General features: G+C 36.9%; 1 protein-coding gene across 1 annotated transcript in view; it reads right to left on the bottom strand.

The window, feature by feature from the left end:
• The window catches only part of LOC111544109 (disintegrin and metalloproteinase domain-containing protein 5), a 124734-nt gene that overhangs the window by 71795 nt on the left and 29980 nt on the right, over positions 1-22959 (bottom strand). The window contains exons 10-11 of the mRNA XM_023214502.2: positions 19414-19550; positions 11893-12076 (exon numbers count right to left, since the gene is read on the bottom strand). Of these exons, the coding sequence (XP_023070270.1) occupies positions 11893-12076; positions 19414-19550 (321 nt within the window). The remainder of the gene's footprint in view (positions 1-11892; positions 12077-19413; positions 19551-22959) is intronic.

The following is a 22959-nucleotide window of genomic DNA, read 5'->3' as shown; positions in this document are numbered from 1 at the left end:
GAGTTAACTACAGAATCAACGTAAAAGTATTCTGGGAGAAGCATTCTGGCTATATAAATTTACAGTAGAGGATATTCTTGCATAACTGAAAGCATGTACCCTTCAACTAACTCAACTGCAATAAACTACACCCATTTAAAATGTTTAGTTTAATGAATTTGCCATATGCATTTATTCATATAATCAAGTTACAGAACACTCTCATTGCCAACCAGAGACATCTCCTACTTATTGAAGTCAACCACTTCTTCACACTAAAGATTACTTACCATTTTTTATAATTTTACAGAAACAGAATCATATATTACATAACCTTGTGAATCTGGCTCATTTCAATCAGCATAATCATTTTGTGATTCACCAATGGTGATAAATTTACCAGCATTTTGTTCATTTTTGTATTGCTGAGTAGTTTTCCAATGACCACAATGTATCTGTCCACATGATGATGGATATTTGGATTGTTTCTAGTATTTGGCTGCCATGAATAAAGCAGCTCTAAACATTCATGTACAAATATTTTAGGGGATATATATTTTCATTTCTTTGGGAAAAAAATACTCAGAGATGGAAATCTAGGGCAAAAGGAAAGTATATATTTAACTTTATAAGACATGGCTAAAATGTTTCAAATATTTTTACACTCAACTAGCAATTTAAACAAATTTCAGTTGCTGTACATCTCAACAAAACTCACTATTTTTATCAGAAGGGGGTGTATTATTACAGACATTCTAATATGTGTGCAGTATATATGATGTGATTTTAATTATTTTTCCCAGATGACTAGTGATATTAAACATCATTTCATCTTCTTATTGTCATTTATAAATAATCTACTGTAAACTGTCCAAATTATTTTGCCTATTTTTATTAGGTAATTTGTCTCCTTTTAATTGAGTTGTAATATGTACTCTCAAGAAATATAGATTTTGTCTTTTTAATTTTTATTTAATATACAATATTTTTAGAGCATTGTTAGGATCACAGCAAAATTGGGCAGAAGGTACAGAGATTTTCCACATGCCTCACCCACACATATACACAGCCTACCTCCTTATCAACATATCAGAGTGGTACATTTGTTACAAATGATAACCCTACATTGACACACCATTATCACCTGGAGTTCAATTTTACATTAGTTAGGGTTTACTTTGGTATTCTACATGGTATGTGTTTGAAAAATTTATAATGACATGTATCCACCACCACAGTATCATACAGGGTAGTTTCACTGTCCTAAAAGTCCTCTGTGTTCTGCCTAATCATCCCTCCCTTCCCTTTAACCCCTGACAACTGCTGATCTTTTTACTGTCCCCATACTGTTATCTTTTCTAGAATGTCATATAGTTGAAACTATGTGGTACATAGATTTTTCAGATGGCTTCTTTAACCTAGTAATACATATTTTAGATTTCTTCATGTTTTTTCATGACTTGATAGCTTATTTCTTTTTAGCACTTTTTATTTAATAGATAATATTTTAGAGCATTGTTCCATTGTCTAATGTAGCAAAGACTATTTATTCATTTACCTATTCAAAAATATTTTAGTTGCTTCCAAGTTTTGGCAATTAAAAATTAAGCTACTGGAAACATCTGTGTGCGTGTTTATATGTAGACACAAATCTGCAACCCTTTTGGGTAAATACTAAAGAGAGTGATTGCTGGATAATATGGTAAGAGCATATTTAGTTTTCTAAGAAACCACCAACCTATTTTCCAAAATGGCTGTGCTATTTTGTATTCCACTCATCTTGCTTATTAAATAATGAATGAGAGTTCCTGTTGCCCCACAGCCTCACCAGCATTTTGTGTTTTAGTGTTCTAGATTTTGATCATTTAATAGATATGTAGTGGTATCCTGGTGTTTTAATTTGCATTTCAGCAATAATATATGATGTGGAGCATCTTTTCGTATTTGCCATCTGTATATCTTTTTTTAGCAAGGTGTCTGTCAAAGTCCTTGGCTCTTTTTTACTCAGGTTGTTTGTTTTCTTACTGTTGAGTGTATTACTCTCTTCTCACACTGCTAGTAAAAACACACTCAAGACTGGGTAATTTACAAAGGTAAGAGGTTTAATTGACTCACAGTTCAGCATGGCTGGGGAGGCCTCAGGACACTTACAGTCATGGCAGAATGGGAAGCAAACATGTCCTTCTTCACATGGCTGTAGCAAGGAGAAGTGCCAAGCAATAGGAAGAAAACCCCTTATAAAACCATCAGATCTCATGAGAACTCACTATCACAAGAACAGCATGAGGGTAACCACCTCCATGATTTAATTACTTCCCACTGGGTCCCTTCCACAAAACATGGGCATTAGGGGAACTACAATTCAAGATGAGATTTGGGTGGGGACCCCACAAAACCATATCATTGTGCCCAGGGCCCTTCCCAAATCTCATTTTGTCACATTTAAAACACAATCATGCTTTCCCAACAGGGTAGGTTCCTTCTGCCTATGAGCCTGTAAAATCAAAAGCAAGTTAGTTACTTTCTACATACAATGGGGTATAGGCGTTGCGTAAATACACCCATTCCAAATGGGAGAAATTGACCAAAATGAAGGGGCTACAGGCCCCATGCAAGTCCAAAATCCACTGGGGCAGTCACATCTTAAAGCTCTGAAATGATCTCCTTTGATTCCACATCTCACATCCAGGTCACCCTGATGCAAGAGGTGGGTTCCCACAGCCTTGGGCAGCTCTGCACCTGTGGCTTTTCAAGGTACAGCACCCCTCCTAGCTTCCTTCATGGGCTGGCATTAATGTCTCTGGCTTTTCCAGGTGCACAGTGCAAGCTGTCAATGGATCTACCATTCTAGGTTCAGGAGAATGGTGGCCCTCTTCTTACAGTTCCACTAGGCAGTGCCACAGTGGGGACTTTCTTGGGAGAGGCTCCAACCCCACATTTCCCTTTTGCACTTCCCTAGCACAGGTTCTCCATGAGGGTGCCAGCCTGCAGCAAACTTCTGCCTGGACATCTGGGCATTTCAATACATCCTCTGAAATCTAGGCAGAGATTCCAAACCTCAATTCTTGACTTCTGTGCACCCACAAGCTAAACACCATGTGGAAGCTACCAAGGCTTGGGGCTTGCACCCTTTGAAGCCATGGCCTGAGCTGTGCTTCCACCCTTTTAGCCATGGTTGGGATGTAGGACACCAAATCCAGAGACTGCACAAAGCAGCAAGACCCTGGGCCCAGCCCATGAAACTATTTTTCCTCCTAGGCCTCTAGGTCTGTGATGGGAAGGGCTGCCCTGAAGACTTCTGACATGCCCTGGGGATATATTCACCATTGTCTTGGTGATTAACATTGGCTCCTCATTACTTATGCAAATTTCTGGAGATAGTTTGCACTTCTCTTTCTCCTCAGAAAATGAGGTTTTTCTTCTCTATCACATCATCAGTCTGTGAATTTTCCAAACTTTTTGCTCTGCTTCCCTTTGAAATGTAAGTAAGTTCCAACTCCAAACAATATCTTTGTGAATAAATTCTAAAAAGTCACATCTTGAATGCTTTGCTGCTTAGAAATATTTTCTGCCAGATACTCTAAATTATCTCTCTCAAGTTCAAAGTTCCACAGACCTCTAGGACAGGAGCAAAATGCTGCCAGTCTCTTGCTGAAGCATAGCAAGAATCACTTTTATTCCAGTTCTGAAGAAGCTCCTCATTTCCATCTGAGACCACCTTAGCCTGAACTTCATTGTACATATCACTCCCAACATTTTCATCAAAGCTATTCAACAAGTCTCAAGGACATTCCAAAATTTCCCACATCTTCCTGTCTTTTTCTGAACCCTCCAAACTCTTCCAACCTTTGCCTGTTACCCAGTTCCAAAGCCACTTCCACATCTTTGGATTCCAAAGTCCCTTCCATGGCAGCCCCCAACTCCTGGTACCAATTTACTATATTAGTTCAGACTCACATTGCTAATAAAGACATACCTGACAGTGGGTAATTTATAAAAAAGTTTAATTGACTCAAAGTTCAGCATGGCTTGGGGGGAGCCCTCAGGACACTTACATTCACAGCAAAAGGGGAAGCAAACACATCCTTCACGTGGCTGCAGCAAGGAGAAGTGCCGAGCAAAAGGGGGAAAAGCCTCTTGTAAAACCATCAGATCTCATGAGAATTCACTCACTATCACAAGAACAGCATGAGAGGAGCCACTCCCATGATTAAATTACCTCCCACTGGGTCCCTCCCACCACACGTTGGGGTTATGGGAACTACAATTCAAGACAAGATTAGGGTGGAGACACAGTCAAACTGTATAATTGAGCTTTAAGAGTTCTTTGTGTATTTCAGATTAAGTCCTTTATAATGTCTGTCTTTTGCAAATATTTTCTCAAAATCTGTGACTTGTCTTTTCATTTTCTTGAAAGCAACTTGTGCAGAGAAGACATTATTTAAATTTCAATACAGCCCATCTTCTCAATTATTTCTTTCATGTATGTGCCTTTGGTTTTTTTAATCTAAAAAGTCATTGCCAAACCCAAGATCATCTAGATTTTCTCCTGTGTTATCTCATAGAATTTTTTTTTTTTTAAATCTCATAGAATTTTTATAGTTTTGCATTTTACATTTAGGAATGTGATCCATTTTAAGTTAGTTTTTGCAAAAGGTATAAGGTTTGTGTCAATATTCACATTTGTGCACATGGATATCCAGTTGTTCTAGCACCATTTGTCGAAAATACTATCTTTGTTCCATCATAAGATCTTAGCTCCTTTGTGAAAAATCAGTTGACTATATTTATATGGGTCTATTTCTGGGCTCATGTATCCCATTCCATCAATCTATCTGTCTATCCTTATGTAAATACTACACTTTCTTCATTGTTGTAGATTTGTAGTAACTCTTGAATCAGGTAGTATCAGTCATCAAACTTGGTTATTGTCCTTCAATATTGTGACAATTCTGGGTTTATTGCCTCTCCATACAAACTTTAGAATCACTTTGTCAGTATCCACAGACAACTTTTCTGAGATTTTGATTGGAATTGCATTGAATTTCTAGATCAAAGTTGGAAGAGCTGACATCTGAAAATATTGTTTTCCTATTTATAAACATGGAATATTGTTTATTTGGTGTTTTGAATTTTTTTAAATCAGAGTTTTATACTTTTCCTCATATAGATCTTGAACATATTTTTAGATTTATACCTAAGTATTTAATTTCAGGGAATGAGAATGTAGATGGTATCGCATTTTTAATTTCAAATTCTACCTGTTCATTGTTGGTATATATGAAAAAGGTTGACTTTGTTGCAGGAAGTCAGGGACCCTGAATAGAGGGACCAGCTGAAGCCATGGCAGAAGAATGTAAATTGTGAAGATTTCATGGACATTTATTAGTTCCTGAAATTAATACTTTTATAATTTCTTATGCCTGTCTTTACTGCAATCTCTGGACATAAATTGTGAAGATTTCGTGAACACTAATCACTTCCCCAATCAATACTCTTGTGATTTCCTATGCCTGTCTTTAATCTCTTAATCCCATTATCTTCGTAAGCTGAGGAGGATGTATGTCACCTCAGAACCCTGTGATGATTGTGTTAACTGCACAAATTGTTTGTAGAGCATGTGTGTTTGAACAATATGAAACGTGGGCACCTTGAAGAAAGAACAGGATAACAGCAATATTCAGGGAACAAGAGAGATAACCTTCAACTCTGACTGCTTGTGAGCCGGGCGGAACAGAGCCATATTTCTCTTCTTTCAAAAGCAAATAGGAGAAATATCGCTGAATTCTTTTTCTCAGCAAGGAACATCCCTGAGAAAGAGAATAGCCCCTGAGAGTAGGCCTCTGAAACGGCCTCTTTAGGGGTAGCTGTCTTTTACAGTCAAAGCCAAAGGGATGAAATAAGCCCCAGTCTCCTGTAGCGCTCTCAGGCTTATTAGGACAGGAAATTTCCGCCTAATAAATTTTGATCAGACAGGTTGTCTGCTCTCAAACCCTGTCTCCTGATAAGATGTTATCAATGACAATTTGTGCCCAAAACTAAAATTAGCAATTTTAATTTCGTCCCGTCCTGTGGTCCTGTGATCTCGCCCTGCCTCCATTTGCTTTGTGATATTTTATTACCTTGTGAAGCATGCGATCTCTGTGACCCACACTCTATTCATACACTCCCTCCCCTTTTGAAAATTGCTAATAAAAACTTGCTGGTTTTACGGCTCAGGGAGCATCACGGAACCTGCTGACATGTGATGTCTCCCCCGGACACCCAGCTTTAAAATGTTTCTCTTTTGTACTCTTTCCCTTTATTTATCAGACCAGCTGACGCTTAGGGAAATAGAAAAGACCCACGAGAATATCGGGGGTGGGGGATTCACCCAATAGACTTTCATATATTAACCTTGTATCCTACAACCTTGCTATAACCACTTATTTGTTTCACCTAGTTTTTTGTTGTTGCTGATTTTTTCAGATTTTTTACATAGATTATCATGACATTTGGGAACAATGACACTTTAATTTACTTCCTCCTAATGTGTAGCAATCTTATTTACATTTATCATTTATTGCATTACCTAGGGCTTCCAGTGTGATATTGAAAAGTAGTGGTGAAGGGGACATCCTTCACTTGTTCCTGATTTAGTGAAAAAGCTTCCAATTCCTCATGGGTAAGTTCTTTGTTGATATTTTTTAATTGAGTTGAGGAAGGTTTTCTTATTCTTAATTTACTCAGAGTTTTTTATCATTAATGATTGTTAGCTTCTATAAAATGCTTTTGATGCATCTATTAATATGATCACATAATTTTTCCACCTTTACTTTGTTGATGTGATGGATTACATCAGCTGATTTTCAAATGTTGAATTAGCCTTGCACATTTGGGATAAATCCTATCTGATTGTATTGTACAATTCTTTTTATACATTGTTGGAATTTATTTGCTAATATTTTGTTGGGTATTTTTGCCTCTATGCTTTTGAGTGATATTGTTTTGTAGTTTTCTTTCTTTGTAAGGCCTTCATTTTGGTTTTCAGTATTTGAGTATGCTGACTTCACAGAATAAGTTAAGGAGTATTTCCTTTGCTTTTATCTTCAAAAGAGACTATAGAGAATTGGTATATGTTTTATCTTTACATGATTAGGAGAATTTATTGGTAAATTTGTCTGGGCCTGATGCTTTCTCTTCTAGAAGGTTATTAATTATTTATTCAATTTCTTAAATAGATATAGGCCTATTAATATTGTCTGTTTTTGTTTAAATTTGGCAGATTATATTTCAAGGATTTAGTCAATTTATCTAAGTTATAAAATTTGTGGGCATAGAGTTGTTGATAGTTTCTTTTTTTTTTTTTTTTTTTTCATTCAGTCAAATTTATAAATGCATAAACAATTCACAAATTTTAATACTTTATTATCAGTATTATTTTGCTTGTGATATATCTTTCCACGGATTACAATGGAAATGGAACTATGTGTCTTAACAGTAAAGTTGGAAATCATTTCACTAGACTATTGATTGATCCAACAAACCTCATTCCTTTACTGATAGTTTCTTGATCATCCTTTTAATACCACATCTGTAATGATGTGCTCTATTTTATTTCTGATGTTAGTAATATGTGTCATTTCTCTTTTTTCTTAGTCTGGTAAGAGGCATATTACTTTTATAGATCTTTTCAAAAAACCATCTTTTAATCTTATTGATTGTACCTATTTATTGTTTTCAGTTTCATTGATTTCTGCTCTAATTTTTATTATTTTTTCCTTACACTCACCTTAAATTTAGTTTGTTCTTTTACTGGTTTATTAAGGTGGAAGCTTAGACTGTTGATTTTAGATCTCTTTCCTTTTCTAATACATGCAACCAATGTTATAAATTTTACTCTGAGCACTGTTTTGCTGAATACCATGGCTTTTGATAATTGTGTATTTATTCTTATTCAGTTCAAACTATTTTTAAATTTCTCCTGATATTTCTTATATAACCCATGTGTTATTTAGAAGTGTGATTTTTAATCTCCAAGTATTAGGGACTTTCCAGCAATCTTTCTGTTACAAATTTCTAGTTCATTTTCATTGTGGTCTGAGGTCAGACATTTTATGGTATCTATTCCTTGAAGTTTGTTCAGTGGTGATTTGTGGCTCAGAACATGGTCTGTCTTGCTGAATGTTCAATATGACTTTGAGAAAAATGTGTATTCTTTTGTTGTTGGATGAAGTCATCTACAGATGTCCATTATATCTGGTTGGTTAAAGTTATTGTTGAATTCTACTATGTCTTTACTGATTTTTTGTCTGCTGGATCTGCCTTTTTCTGATAAAGGAGTGTTGAAGTCTCCAACTATAATAATAGATTAATCTATTTCTCCTTATAGTTCTGTAAATTTTTGCCTCATGTATTTTGACATTCTGTTGTTAGTCACATACGCATTAAAAGTTTTTATGTCTTATTACAGAATTGACCCCTTTGTCATTATAATTGTCCCCCTTTATCCAGGAAAACTTTCCTCATTCTGCATACTGCTTGTCTGAAATTAATAATAGCTACTCCTGGATTTTTTAATTACTGTTAGCATAGCATATTTTTCTCCATTCTTTAATTTTTATCTACATGTATGTTTATACTTAACAAGGGCTCCTTGTAGACAACTGTATTTGTCAGGGTTCTATAGAGGGACAGAACTAATAGGACAGAGGTATATATGAAGGGGAGTTTATTAAAGAGTATTGACTCACATGATCCGAAGGTGAGGTCCCACAATAGGCCATCTGCACACTGAGGAGCAAGTAGGGAATCCGATAGTGCAGACTTCAGTCTGTGGTCAAAGTTCCAAGAGTCCCAAAGCTGAAGAACTTGGAGTTCAATGTTCAAGGGCAGGAAGCATTCAGCATGGGGGAAAGATGTAGGCCAGAAGACTCAACCAGTCTAGTCTTTCCACGTTCTTCTGCCTGCTTTTATTCTAACTGTGCTAGCAGCTGATTAGATGGTGCCTATGCAGATTCAGGGTGGGTCTGCCTCTCCCAGTCCACTGACTCAAATGTTAATCTCCTTTGGCATCACCCTCACAGACACACCCAGGAACAATACTTTGCATCCTTCATTCCAATCAATCTGACACTCAGTATTACCCACCACAACAGAGAGCTAGATCTTGGTTTTTGATCCATTCTGACAATCTCTTTGACTTTTTAAATTGGTGCACTTAAATCATTGAAAGCAAAGTGATAATGAATACAGTTGAATTAATAACTACTATATTTATTGCTGTTTTCTATTTGTGTGACTTTAGTTCTTCTTGTTTTTGTCTTTTTTTTTTTTCCTTTCTTTTTTTATTTCTTTTTAGAAAAATGATCTCACCATGTTGCTCAGGCTGATTTGAACTTCTAGGTTCAAGGAATCCTCTCACCTCATCCTCTCAAGTAGCTGAAACTACAGCTGCACGTCATGATGCTCAGCCTGCCTTTTGTGTTTAACTAAGCATTTTATAATGTTATTTTCTATCTTTTCTTAGTGTATCAGTTATACTTTTTTAAAACATTTTTTTTTTTTTGTGGTGGCCCTAGAGATGAAAATATACATTTACAACTAATCCAAGTCCACTTTCAAATAACAGTATACCACTTCAGGGATAGTGCAATTCATAAAAACATAATCATCCTAATTTCTCCCTTCCATTTCTTTTCGGTAAGAACTGAACACTCTGGCTTATTTCAAAATGGTTCCTTTTCTTCTCCTTCTTCTGGAAGCACAAGGGAATTTTTCTGATATTCACTGTGAGAACAAGATTAAACTTCTAGAGGTAAAGCTCATAAAAGTATGAGAACATCCTCAATAACTGGGTCCTCCTGGAGTTTTTAACTCTCACAGTAATATACACTGAGCCTCTGGCAATTTGTCAGTTTTAGTTTAGGCTTTTCGACTCCAGTGCTGTCTGTGTGAAAGTTTAGCTCACATGATTCTGTTCTAGCAAGTTGTGATTCTCTGTATGCACTTGTTGATCTATTGAATTTGGGGGCAGTGCTTCATCCTGTGATCTCACTTCTCCAACAGACCTAAAAAGAGTTGCTGCTTATTCAGTCTGTTCACCTTTTTACTTGTTGACAGATTGGAGTGGCAACTTCCAAGTGTCTTAGATACCTGATCAGAAACTAAGTCTTGTCTTTTCACATATTTGAATAAAAGCCACCTGTCAATATATAAATTGTACATATTTTCTCACATTCTGGAGCTTGTCGTTTTATTTATATCAGAGTCTGAGTGAAAAGGGTTCTAAATTTGAGAAAGCACAACTTATCATTTTTCTCTTTAAACTTCCTTCTTTTTGCCATAATCTAAAAAATTTTGCCTACCACCAGCCACAAAGATTGTCTCCTATGTTTTATCCCAAAAGTTTTTTAGCTTTAACTCTAATTTTTAGGTCTTTAATTTATTTCAAGTTAATTTTTTGTGTATGGTGAGATGTGAAGTTTTACTTTATTTACACATATGTTTAGTTTATACCATTTTGTTGGAAAGATTTTCTTCACCCATTGAATAGCCCTTTGTCTTATCATATAAAGTGGCCATATAAAATCATTTTATGGCTGGATTCTCTGTTCTACTTTATTAATTGTATATATTTATCCTTTGGTCAATACTACCTTGTCTTCATTGTTGTAACTTCATAGAAAACATTGAAATTTATAGAAAATTAGTATATGTGTTCCAATTTATTGTTTTTCTTTTCATGGCTTGGTTTATTCTAGGTCATTTCCATTTCCATATCAATTGTAGAATCAGCTTATCAATTTCTACAAAAAGATAAGTGGATTTTGGCTGGGGCTGTATTAAATGTATGGATCCATTTGTGTAGAGCTGAAATCTCAATATTATGTCTCCCAATCCATGAAAGTGGCATATGTCTCCATTCATTTCAATGTTTTTTGCTTTTCCTGAGTAATGTTAATTTTTATTGTGCACAATTGCACGTATTTTGTTATATCTATACATATCATGTTTTGGGAAATATTATATGTAGAATTGTCCATTTGATTTCATTTTCTATTTGTTTGCTGTTTCTACACAGAAATCCAACTCATTGTTATATATTGACTTTTGTATTCAATGACTTGCAAGATTCATTAGTTTTATTATTTTGAAGATTGCCAGTAATCTATATTTCTAGGCCAGATTGAGTTTTACTTCTTGCTCTTTATCATTACATATTTATCTTGCCACAACCACAGTGTTTCCTTCTTCTCTCTAGGCAGCCATTCTGAGTTTCTGTGCACCGCTAGGTTTTTGCCACTCCTCTCCTGTACTCCAGCACTCTATGTAAGTTACTCTGGTCAAATGTAGTTGTTTATCCATTGTTTTGGTCCTTTCTTTTGGTGGGAGACCAGCATTAGGCACTTCTAGTGCTGTCTAATGGGCCATCTTGCTGATGTCCCTTTACCATATTTTATAATTATTTTTGTTTGATCTTAGTTGTATATTTTTATATTTTTTATAATTATGATAGATTTAATTTCAAAATATTTTAATTAGAATCACCTTTCCACAGAAAATGTTTTTACCTATATTAACAAACCATGCATTTTGCTACCCCATTGGTTATAATCTACTGTTTTTAGATGTTGTTGTCTGTTTTTATTTCTGCTTGTTGTTGAGAGTATATTCTTTCAATCCCTTAGACACTCTTAGTGGCAATTAAATTTACGTTTGGAAGTAATACATACACTAAATAATGTCAGAAGACAATAATCAAAGACAAAAATTATCTAAGGACCATGCTTCCAAAAATAATAATATTAGAAAACAAAGGCTCCAATCTTTTCCAAATAATATATTTTTCAAATATATTTTACTAATAGATAAAGCATTTATCTTCTTTACTACTAGAATATTTTTAAAATTTTAGCAAAAAATTCTACTAACGTTGTTATTGCCACAATCACATTCTTCACCTCTTTCCAACAGTCCATTGCCACATATTCTCCTTTGTGTGTAGGTTGGCATTTCAGGAAGGTTTGTCTGAAGACATGTAAGGCCATTATGAGAAGAAATATATTTAAAGTCATCCAAGCTACAGATGCTAAAATCCTTCACACCACCAGAGTACCTAAAATATAAAAATATGGTTATGACACAAATTAATGTTGTATATTTTTATACATCCCATAATATGGTACTTTAAAGAGAGATTTAAAAAGCATTATTCTTCATAGAAAACAATTAGCAAATTTAGGCTGGGAGCGGTGGCTCAAGCCTGTAATCCCAGCACTTTGGGAGGCCGAGACGGGCGGATCACGAGGTCAGGAGATCAAGACCATCCTGGCTAACATGGTGAAACCCCGTCTCTACTAAAAAATACAAAAACACTAGCCGGGCGAGGTGGCGGTCGCCTGTAGTCCCAGCTATTCAGGAGGCTGAGGCAGGAGAATGGTGTAAACCCGGGAGGTAGAGCTGGCAGTGAGCTGAGATCCGGCCACTGCACTCCAGCCTGGGCGACAGAGTGAGACTCCGTCTTAAAAAAAAAAAAAGAATAGTGGGTTTGTCATAAAAGTGAGTTTGAGCCCCTCCCTAGTACGTGTGTATGCTTTCTTGTCCTTATACCTTTTGTTATGGGATAACACAGCAAGGAACTCTCACAAGATGTGGGCCCCTCAACCTTGAACTTATCAGGATCCAGAACCATAAGGCAAATAAACCTCTCTTCTTTGTAATTACCCAGTCGTCGGCATTCTGTTTTAACAGTACAAATCAAAATAAGAAGAAAGATGGTACCAGTAGTGGGGCTATTGCTATAACAAATTTCTAAAAATGTAAAGGCAGCTTTGGAACTTAATAATGGGTAGGGGCTACAAGAGTTTGGAGAAGCAGAAAAGTCCCAGATTGTCATAAATGGAGCATTAAGGGAGATTGTGGCGAGGGCTCAAAAGAAGAGAAGAAGTAGAAAATGTCTGGAACGTCTTAAATATTACTTAAGTGGTTGTGATCATAAAACCAATAAAATTATGGACTTAAACTTCATTCTGATGAGGCCTCAGGTGGAAATGAGAAACAAGGTGCTGGAAACGAAGTAAAGGCCATCCTTGCTACACATTTGCAAAGAATTTAGTGGAATTGTTTTGGCGTCCTAGGACCAAGTGGAAGACATCCTGTGCTCCACAGGTTCACTGCCCAGGGCTGCCTTGGGACCCTGCATTCTGGCACAGTGCTTCTCAGCTTCCCCATCCATGACTCAATTTAAAAGTAATGAACTAGGATATCTGGCAGAAGAAATATCTAAGTGGCAAAGTGTTCAAGGTGCTGCCTGGCTTCTTTTGGCTGCTTATAGTAAAATGAGAATGGAAATGATTTAAATATGAAATTTATCATTAGAAGAAGCAGAACAGACAGATTTGACAAACTTTCAGGATGGCTATGTAAAAAAATAAAAAAGCATGTTTAAAAAGACAACTGTGACCAGGCACGGTGGCTCACACCTGTAATTCCAGCACTTTAGGAGGCCGAGGCAGGAGGATTACTTGAGGTCAGGAGTTCTAGACCACCCTGGCCAACATGGTGAAACCTTTTCTGTACTAAAAATACAAAATTAGCCAGTCATGGTAGCATGAGCCTATAATTCCAGCTACTCTGGAGGCTGAGGCAGGAGAATTGCTTGAACCCAGGAGGCAGAGGGTGCAGCGAGCTGAGCTTGCACCACTGCACTCCAGCCTCGGTGACAGAGTGAGACTCCATCTCAAAAAAAAAAAAAGCAACTGTTTGCTAAAGAGATTAATGTGGATAGAATAAAGCCAGGTTCTATCCAGCTTAACCAGGAAAACAACAAGAGAATGACCCTGAAGGCATTTCTGAGATCCTTGAGTATGCCTCTCCCCTCATCCCATCACAGGCTCAGAGCTCTAGAAGGGCTGAATGGTTTTAGAGAACAGGCCTGAGGTGTGATCCATGGGTTCACTGCCCAGGACTACCCTGGGATTCTGCTTTCTGACACAGTGCTTCTCAGCTTCCCCATCCATTACTCAAGTGGGCCCAGGTGTGGCTCAACCACCTCTCCAGAGGGCACAAGTGGTAAGCCTTGACAATGTCCACACAATGCTAACTCTGCAAACCTGCAGAACACAAGAGATGCCAGACCATGGTGACTTCCACCTAGATTTTTTTCAAATAATGTCATCAACAGCCTGGGAGCTCAGAGACTTGTCACAGGGATAGAGCCACTGCAGAGAGCTCCCACTAGAGCAAAACCCATCAAGGCCGTAAGAGTGAGACCATCACAGAACGTTCCTTCTAGGGAAATGCCTAGTGAAGCCATGGGAGTGGGGCAGCCCCTGAGGCCCCAGAACTTTAAAGTGACCAGTTTGCGACCTCAGTCTGGGAGAGATGCAGGCATGAGACTCCAACCTATGAAAGCTGCTGGGTGGACTAAGACCAGAAAGAAGCAAGAATCCTGATGTTTTGCAGACTCAACCTACACCCAAGTATGCCCATGATGTAGGACATGGAGTCAAAGGAGGTTATTCTCCAGGTTTAAGCCAGTATTGTTTTTCCCTGTTGGGTTTTGGAGTCATATGAGACCAGTTACCCCTTCCTTCTTGCCTATTTCTCTCTTTTGGAATGGGAATATCTATCCTGTGCCTGTTCCTCCATTGTATTTTGGAAGCACCAAAAAACAATGCAACTTGTTAACTGCACAGGCTCACAGCTGGAGAGGAATTTGCCTCAGGATAAACCACGCCTAGAGTCTTACCCTCATCTGACTTAGATTAGAATTTGAACTTCAGATTTTTGAGTTGATGCTAGAAGTTAAGACTTTGGGGGCTATTGGGGTGAAATGAATATATTTTGAATTATGAGAAGGATGTGAATTTGGGCGGGCAGGGTGAAACGCTATAGTTTGAGTGTGTCCCCCAACATTCATGTGTCAATTTTAATACCCAATAAATGCAACAGTGTTGGGAAGTGAGACCTTCAAGAGTTGATTAGACCATGAGAACTAATCCTTGAGGATGCTTCCATCATGCATGTCCTGAATGAACTGTCACAGTTATCATGAAAAGTGGTTTAGCTATAAAACCAAGTTCAGCTCCTCTCATATATGCACCTGTGCTCCCTTGCCCTTCCTCCTGCATAGCATGATAGAGAAAGAAGGCTCTCACCAGATGCAGGCCTCTCTACCTTGGATTTCTCAAACTCCAGAATGGTGAGGCAAATAAATCTCTGTTCTTTATAAATTAACAGTCTTGGGTATTCTGATATAGTAGTACAAAATGAACTAGGACAACCACATGTTTTTATCCATTCATCCACTGATGGACACTTAGGTTGCCGCCATATTTTGGCTATTGTCAATAACTGCAATGAACATGGGGGTACAGATATTTCTTCAACATACGGATTTTAATTATTATTAATATATACCCAGATGTGGGGTTGCTGAATCATATGGTATTCTACTTTTAGTATTTCTGAGGGATATCCATATTGTTTTCCATAATGGCTGTATTATTTATATCCCCACCAACAGAGTACAAGTGTTTCCTTTTCTCCTCATCCTAGTCAACACATATATTTTTTCTTTTTGATAATTGCAATTTTAACCGGCATGAGGTGCTATCTTAATTGGTATTTCTCTAATTATTACTGATGTTGACTATTTCTTTATAAATCTATTGATCATTTGTATGTCTTCCTTGGAGAAGTGTCTATTCAGGTCCTTTGCCCATTTTTAAATTGACCTGTATATGTTCTCCCTGTTGAGATGTCTGTGTTCTTTATATATTTTAGGATATTATTCTTTTATCATGTGTATGGTTTGCAAATATTTTCTCCAAGTCTGTGGGTTGTCTGTTCACTCTGTTAGCTGTTTCCTTTATTGTGTTGTAACCCCGTTTGTCTATCTTTGCTCTTGTTTCCTGTGCTTTAGGGGTCATATCTAAAAAATCATTGCCCAGACCAATGTCAAAAAGATTTCCCCTTTGTTTTCTTCTGGTAGGTTTAGAGTTTCAGGTCCTATGCTTTTGTATTTAATCCATGTTGAGTTGATTTTCATATGGTATGAGATAAGGGTCCAATTTCATTCTTCTGAATGTTAACATAGCACCACATATCAGTTTTCTCGGCATCTTTTATTGAGGTGACTATCCTTCCCCCATTGTGTACCATTGGCATCTTTGTCAAAAATAAATTGACTTGAGGTGTGGATTTATTTCTGGGTTCTCTATCCTGTTCCCTTGGTCAATCTGTCTGTTTTTATGGCAGTACCATGCTGTTGTGATCACTATATGTTTGTAATATATTTTGAAACCAGGTATTGTGATACCTCTAGCTTTGTTCTTTCTGCTCAAGATTGCTTTGGCTATTCAGTGTCTTTTGTGGTTCCATACAAATTTTATGATTTTTATTTTATTTCTGTGAAAAATGACAATAAAACTTTAATAGAAATTACACCAAACCTGTAGATCATTTTAAATACTATGAACATTTTAATAAGAATAATTCTTCCAATCCATAAACAAGTGCTCTCTATTTGTATCTTCTTCAAATTCTTTTATCAATGTTTTACATTTGTCAGTATTTAGATCTTTCAGAATCACTAAAAATAGACAATTCATATGGCCTGTCCATAGAAAGTGCCCTTGAGCTGGCCAAAAGAAAAAAATTATAATCCATATTCTGAAAATAGTAAGGAGAAAGGGTTTCCCCAGGCATGGAGAGGCCTGGGAGAGTGCTAGGCCTATTTTTGCATGCACTCCATTTGCAGTTGCAAAGAAGTTGTATTCTGCAGTTGTCTGGTGTAGTGTTGTATAATTGCCAAAAATTTTAGTTTGATTAACAGAAATACAAGTGTTCCTTAGAATAAGTGAAAGATTCATACAATGAAAACTATAAAATATTGATGCAAGGAATTGAAGAGGACACACAGACACAAAATGGAAAGACATGCCATGTTCATGAATTGGAAGAATCAATATTGTTAAAATGTCCATATTATCCAAAGCAACCTACAGATAGATTCAAGGCAATCCCTATCAAAATAGAAATGACAATCTTCTTAGAAATGGAAAAAATAAACGCAAAATTTATATGGAACTACAAAAGATCAAGACGAGCCAAAGCCATCTTGAACAAAAAGAACAAAACTAGAGGAATCACATCCCTGACTTCAAATTATACTACAAAGCTACAGTAGCCAAAACAACACAGTACTGTCATAAACCCAATATGTACACCACTGGAAAGAATAGGGAATACAGAGATAAATCCACACATTTATAGTCAATTCACTTTTGACAAAGCCTCCAAGAACATACACTGGGGAAAGAGCAGTGTCTCTAACTAAAGATACTGAGAATACTGGACATCCACATGCCAAAGAATAAAACTAGAACCTTATCTCTTGCCATATATAAAAATCAAATCAAAATCAATTAAATCTAAGACCTGACGCTATAAAATTACTGGAAGAAACATTGGGGAAATACACTAGGATATTTGTCTGAGAAAAGATTTCCTGAGTAAGACTTCAAAAGCACAGGCACGCACAGCGAAAACAGGCAAATAGGATTACATCAAACTAAAATGCTTCTGCACAGCAAAAGAAACAAACAACACAGTGTACACCTACAATGTACCCACAAAAATTAAAAAGAAAAAAGTTTGAAAGAAAACAAGGAAAAAAGAAATTAATTAAAGAAAGAACATGTCTATTTAATAAAGACATGGGAGAATGGGAGAAAATATTTGCAAACTACTCATCTAACAAGGATTTAATAAGCAATGTGTAGTGAACAGGCTACAAAATGGGAGAAAATATTTGCAAACTGCCCATCTAACAAGGGCTTAATAACCAGATATATAAGGAAGTCAAGCAACTCAATAGCAGAGAAACAAATAATCTGATTTTAAAATGGGCAAAAGATCTGAACAGACATTTTTTAAAGACATACAAATAGCCAAAAAACAGCTATAGGAAAAAAAAATGCTGCACATCACCAATCACCAGATAAATGCAAATCAAAACTACAATGAGATATCATCTCACGCCAGTTAAAATGACTTTTAGCAAAAAGAGAGACAAGAATGATGCTAGTGAGGATGCAGATAAAAGGAACCTTCATACATTCTTGGTGGGAATGTAAGTTAGTACAGCCACTATGAAGAACAGTATCAATGTTTCTGAAAAAACTAAAAATAGAACTACCATATGAACCAGCAATTTCACTGCTAGAAGTATATTCAAAAGAAAAAAATTAGTGTATTGAAGAGGTATTTGCACTCCCATGTTTACTGCAGCACTATTCACAATAACTAAGATATAAAATCAACCTAAGTGTCCATCAGTGGATGAATCTGGAAAGAAAATATTGTACATATACACTGTAGGATTTTATTCAGCCATAAAAAAGAATGAAATCTTCTCATTTTCAACAATGTGGATGAAACTGGGACATAATGTTAAGTGAAATGAGCTAGGCACAAAAAGACAGCATTGCATGTTCTAACTCAGATATGGGAACTAAAAAAAATTGAATGCATGGAGATAGAGAATAGAATGGTGGTTACCTAAGGCTGGGAAGGTTGGAGGGGGAAGTAGAAAGGGGATGGTTGATGAGTAGAAAAGTACAGTTACATAGACAGAGTAAGATCTAGTGTTCGGCAGCAGAATAAGGTGACTACAGTTGACAATAATTTCTTGCATATTTCAAAATAACTAAAAGAGTGGAATTGGAGCATCCCTAATGCAAAGAATTGATAAATGCTTGTAGTGATTGAAATCCTAATAACCCTGAATTGATCATTACACATTGTATGCTTGGATTAAAATATTGCACCTATATCATAAATATGCATGCTGTATGTATTTATGGTGTACAACTATTATGTATCCACAATTAAAAATAAAACATGGATGGAACTGGACATCATTACATTAAGTGAAATAAGCCAGGCACTGAAAGACAAACATCAAATGTTCCCACTTATTTGTGGGATCTACAAATCAAAACAATTGAATTCATAGAAATAGAGTAGAAGGATGGTTACCAGAGGCTGGGAAGGGTAGTAGGGGGCTATAGAGAGGTGGGGATGGTTAATGGGTACAAAAAAAAAAAAGAAAAAACAGAAAGAATGAATAAGACCTACTATTTGATAGCACAACAGGGTGACTACAATGAATAATAACTTATTTATATATTTTAAAATAACTTAAAAAGTGTAACTGGGGTGTTTGTAACTCAAGGGATATAAATGCTTCAGGAAATGGATACCCCATTCTCCATGATGTGTTTATTTCACATTACATGCCTCTATCAAAACATCTCATGCACCCCATAAATATATGCACCTACAATGTACCCACAAAAATTAAAAAGAAAAAAGTTTGAAAGAAAACAAGGAAAAAAGAAATTAATTAAAGAAAGAACATGTCTATTTAATAAAGAAAATTCTTACACTGCTTTTGGTGTCATTGTGCAAACATCTCCTGAACAATGGCAGCTGTCAGTTTTGTCATAAGTTAATCCCAGACTAAGGCCAAGCAATTGAACAATAATGACAGTATATGACTCCAAGGATAAACCCTCTGTGTACTAAATATAAGAAAAAGAAGAAGTTAACTAATAAGTATAATCAGTTCTAAAATACAACAATATTTACCGAATCAAAAGTTAGTATATGAAAGTAATTCTTAAAATTCACTCAAGATACCTATGTGGATGCAATTATAGTAGCTATATAAATTTTTTGATTATAGATTTATTAAACATGAATGAGTCCAAATAATAATTATATTAAGTTTCAAAACACTATTACTTAATGACATTATCAGCTATCTTAGCAAACAGAACACTCAAAAACCCTAGTTTATGGCTTCTTTGAATTATTTTAAACAAAATGCCTTTAATATTCTTCAATAGTCAATTCTACATTCCTTCTATAGTAGACCGCCTCTGAAATGGGTCTCAATAATCCCTGTCTCCTGGTATTCACGTCCTTGTGGAATCCCACTTTATTGCGTATAGGCTGGACTTACTGACTTGCCTTTAATTAACTGAGTATAGCAGAAGTGATGGGTCATGATGTCCAGGATATGTTATAAAAGGACTGGCTTCTTAAATTCTCTATCTTGCTCTTTCTTGCTCACTCTAGGGGAATCCAGCTGCAATGCCATGAGGTGAACTAGTAGAGAAGCCCACATGAGTGATCTTGGAAATGACTTTCTGAGGTCTGCCAACAGCCACATGACTGAGCTTGAAAGCATATCCTCCATTAGTCAAACCTTGGGATAACTCCAGCCCTTGCTGACACATTGATTTTGTCTTTGTTGGAAATCTAGAGTTTGAACCACCCACTGAATTCCTCCTAGATTCCTAACCTACAGAACTGCATTGTTTTTGTCTGCTAAGTTTTGCTGTGATCTGTTATGTCACAATAGATAAATAATACATCCTCATAGGTATTATTGTTCTCCTGTACATAATTTCCAATGCTTATGTTTTCCTTTAAGAGTCCTGCTCAGATGACTATTCAGAACACAATTAAAGTGTTGTGATATAGGAGAAAGAACACAGCTATCATCTGTTTCTAAGTAATTTCAAATTATTTTGAAGTTGCAGGTAAAATTGAAAACATTCGGAATAACTCAGTTGTTATATGCCTTAATTACTCACATGACATTACTCTGTTTATTTAAGTACTTCCACCAAAATCAATTAATTCTTCCACCACATAGCAAAATAATACAGGCCACTGAACATCTCCAAAATACAAAAACAACAACATCATAGAAGAAATTTAACTGATCTTCTAATGTAAAAAGGTAGTTGGTTTCTGATGAACCTGAAGTAAATGATAGTGAGGGAGTGATAAGTAAAGAGTAGGTCAGAGAAGGCGGCCACAATCCATGGAGACGTTTCTGAATTTTTGGTTCTCCATACTCTCCTGGGTTGCTTATTGTTCACCTGCACCCACTAACAGGTAGAAAAACAGCCATGGCCAACATAACAATAAACGAATGCATCGAACGTTTCAGTACACCTTCAAAAAAGAGTAACTTCACTTCCTGGCAGACTGCTTGAACTCAAGCAATCTTTCCTTCCCCATCCCAGCTTTTGATCGAAAGAAATTATGAGGAAAGAAGCAAAGAATAAATGGTAGCAAAGGCCACATTTTTGCCTAACTTTGGTAGATCCCTATTCCCTCTACTATCCATTAGATGAAAAAGTTAGAATCCTCTTTTTTTCCTCGTATGCTAAGAAATCTCATAAGAAAAAATGATATAACAGATGAGTGCAAGCACCATAAAAAACAACAAAATGAATTTCAAATCTACCCTTCTATACTCTGCTATAAGATTGTGGGACTAAGATTACGCAAACTACATTTCTCATATTTTTTTGTTACCAAATTATCTGCAGTTGGAAGAAAGAAGTGGCTTTCTTTTTCCCGCAGACAGTTGTTTTGTTCAGCACCATGGCCCAGTCAGCACCATTTTGCTCCTAAAGTGGAAGTTTATTTCAGTATTTGTAGTTTACTCCAGGATCAATAGTTTCCTGACTCCAACTTCTTCCAGTACTATCAGAACCCATGTAATTATGCCCCTTCAATGTAGCAGCAGCTTGAGGCAATACTCCTTCCTCCAGAGACCTAAATGCCAGTTGGAAGTTCCCTCTTCTGACCTCAACTTTGGGAACCCCAGTTTTCCTTAGTTCTGGAGTGGTAACTATCATTTTATTATCTGTTAACTCAGTATTCCCTTTTGACTTTTTTCCGATGTGAAATACCTGTATAACTAATTCTCTGTTCTAAATCCTTTTGAAATACCTAGTGTAGTACCTGTTTTCTTAATTTGCCCTGCCTTCTGTAGCATTTAATAAGTGAAAGTCCTATGAGGAAAGTAAGCTGAAAAATATACAAACAGAAATCAAAATGGATGAACCAGAACAGTAAAGAAAAACAAATTTAAACTAATCATAATGAAATTAAAAAGAAACTTTTTTAAAAAAGATATTGGGAGGGAAGTGACAGCAGCAAGATGGCCAACTGAAGCCCCTACCACTTGTCCCCGCTACAAAGACAGTCAAAACAATGAATAAGCAACTATGCTTTGGTGAAAATAGCTAAATAAGGGTGCCAAGTATATTAAATGAGAGCAGAAGCCCTGTGTAGCACAAAAACTCAGGATAGGCTACACATGGTGGCTCATGCCTGTAATCCCAGCACTTTGGAATGCCAAGATGGGTAAATCACCTGAGGTCAGGATTTTGAAACCAGCTTGGCCAACATGGTGAAACCCTGTCTCTACTAAAAATACAAACGTGGTGGTGCATGGCTGTAATCCCAGATACTCAGGAGGCTGAGGCAGGAGGATTGCTTGAACCTGGGAGGCAGAGGTTGCAATGAGCTGAGATTGCACCACTGCACTCCAGCCTGGGTGAGAGAGCAAGACTCCAACTCAAACAAACAAACAAACAAAAACACATAGAAACCCAGGACAGCCACACAGAGAACAGAAGAAAACACTTTGCCTCCACGACTGTGTCTCCCAGCTCAGATTAGTCTAGATACAGGCGGGACTTCTCCCTGGGGGAGAAGGTAAGCAAAAGGACCCGAGTGTGTCCTGTTCTGGAGGTGTCCCATTCTATCCCTGATGCTTTGCCACTACTGAAACATCCCTGCCTGGTGGCCTGCCATCCCTGAGCCAAGCTGCTGCTATACCCTCCCCTGTGGGGCCAAGCTACTGTGGAGCTACTCAGTCTACCCATCCTAGTCCCTACTGTGCCCTGCCTCTCCCCTCAGGGCCTGAGCTGAAGTGTCACTCTGCCTCCCAGGGAAATGATGACTTGGCTGCCCAGAGCAGTCCTGGCCCCACTGCCTGAGCTGAGGAGCCCAGTGCCAGTTGACACCACCACATCAACAAAGGAGGCCAGGCACTTTCATGTACCAACAGAATATATACTACTCTACTCCCAGAGGTCACTGACGAGCCCTTTTCACTTG

This window comes from Piliocolobus tephrosceles, chromosome 7 (genome assembly GCF_002776525.5).
Source record: "Piliocolobus tephrosceles isolate RC106 chromosome 7, ASM277652v3, whole genome shotgun sequence".
Taxonomy (NCBI): Eukaryota; Metazoa; Chordata; class Mammalia; order Primates; family Cercopithecidae; genus Piliocolobus; species Piliocolobus tephrosceles.
This window is presented reverse-complemented; position numbering and strand designations above follow the sequence as displayed.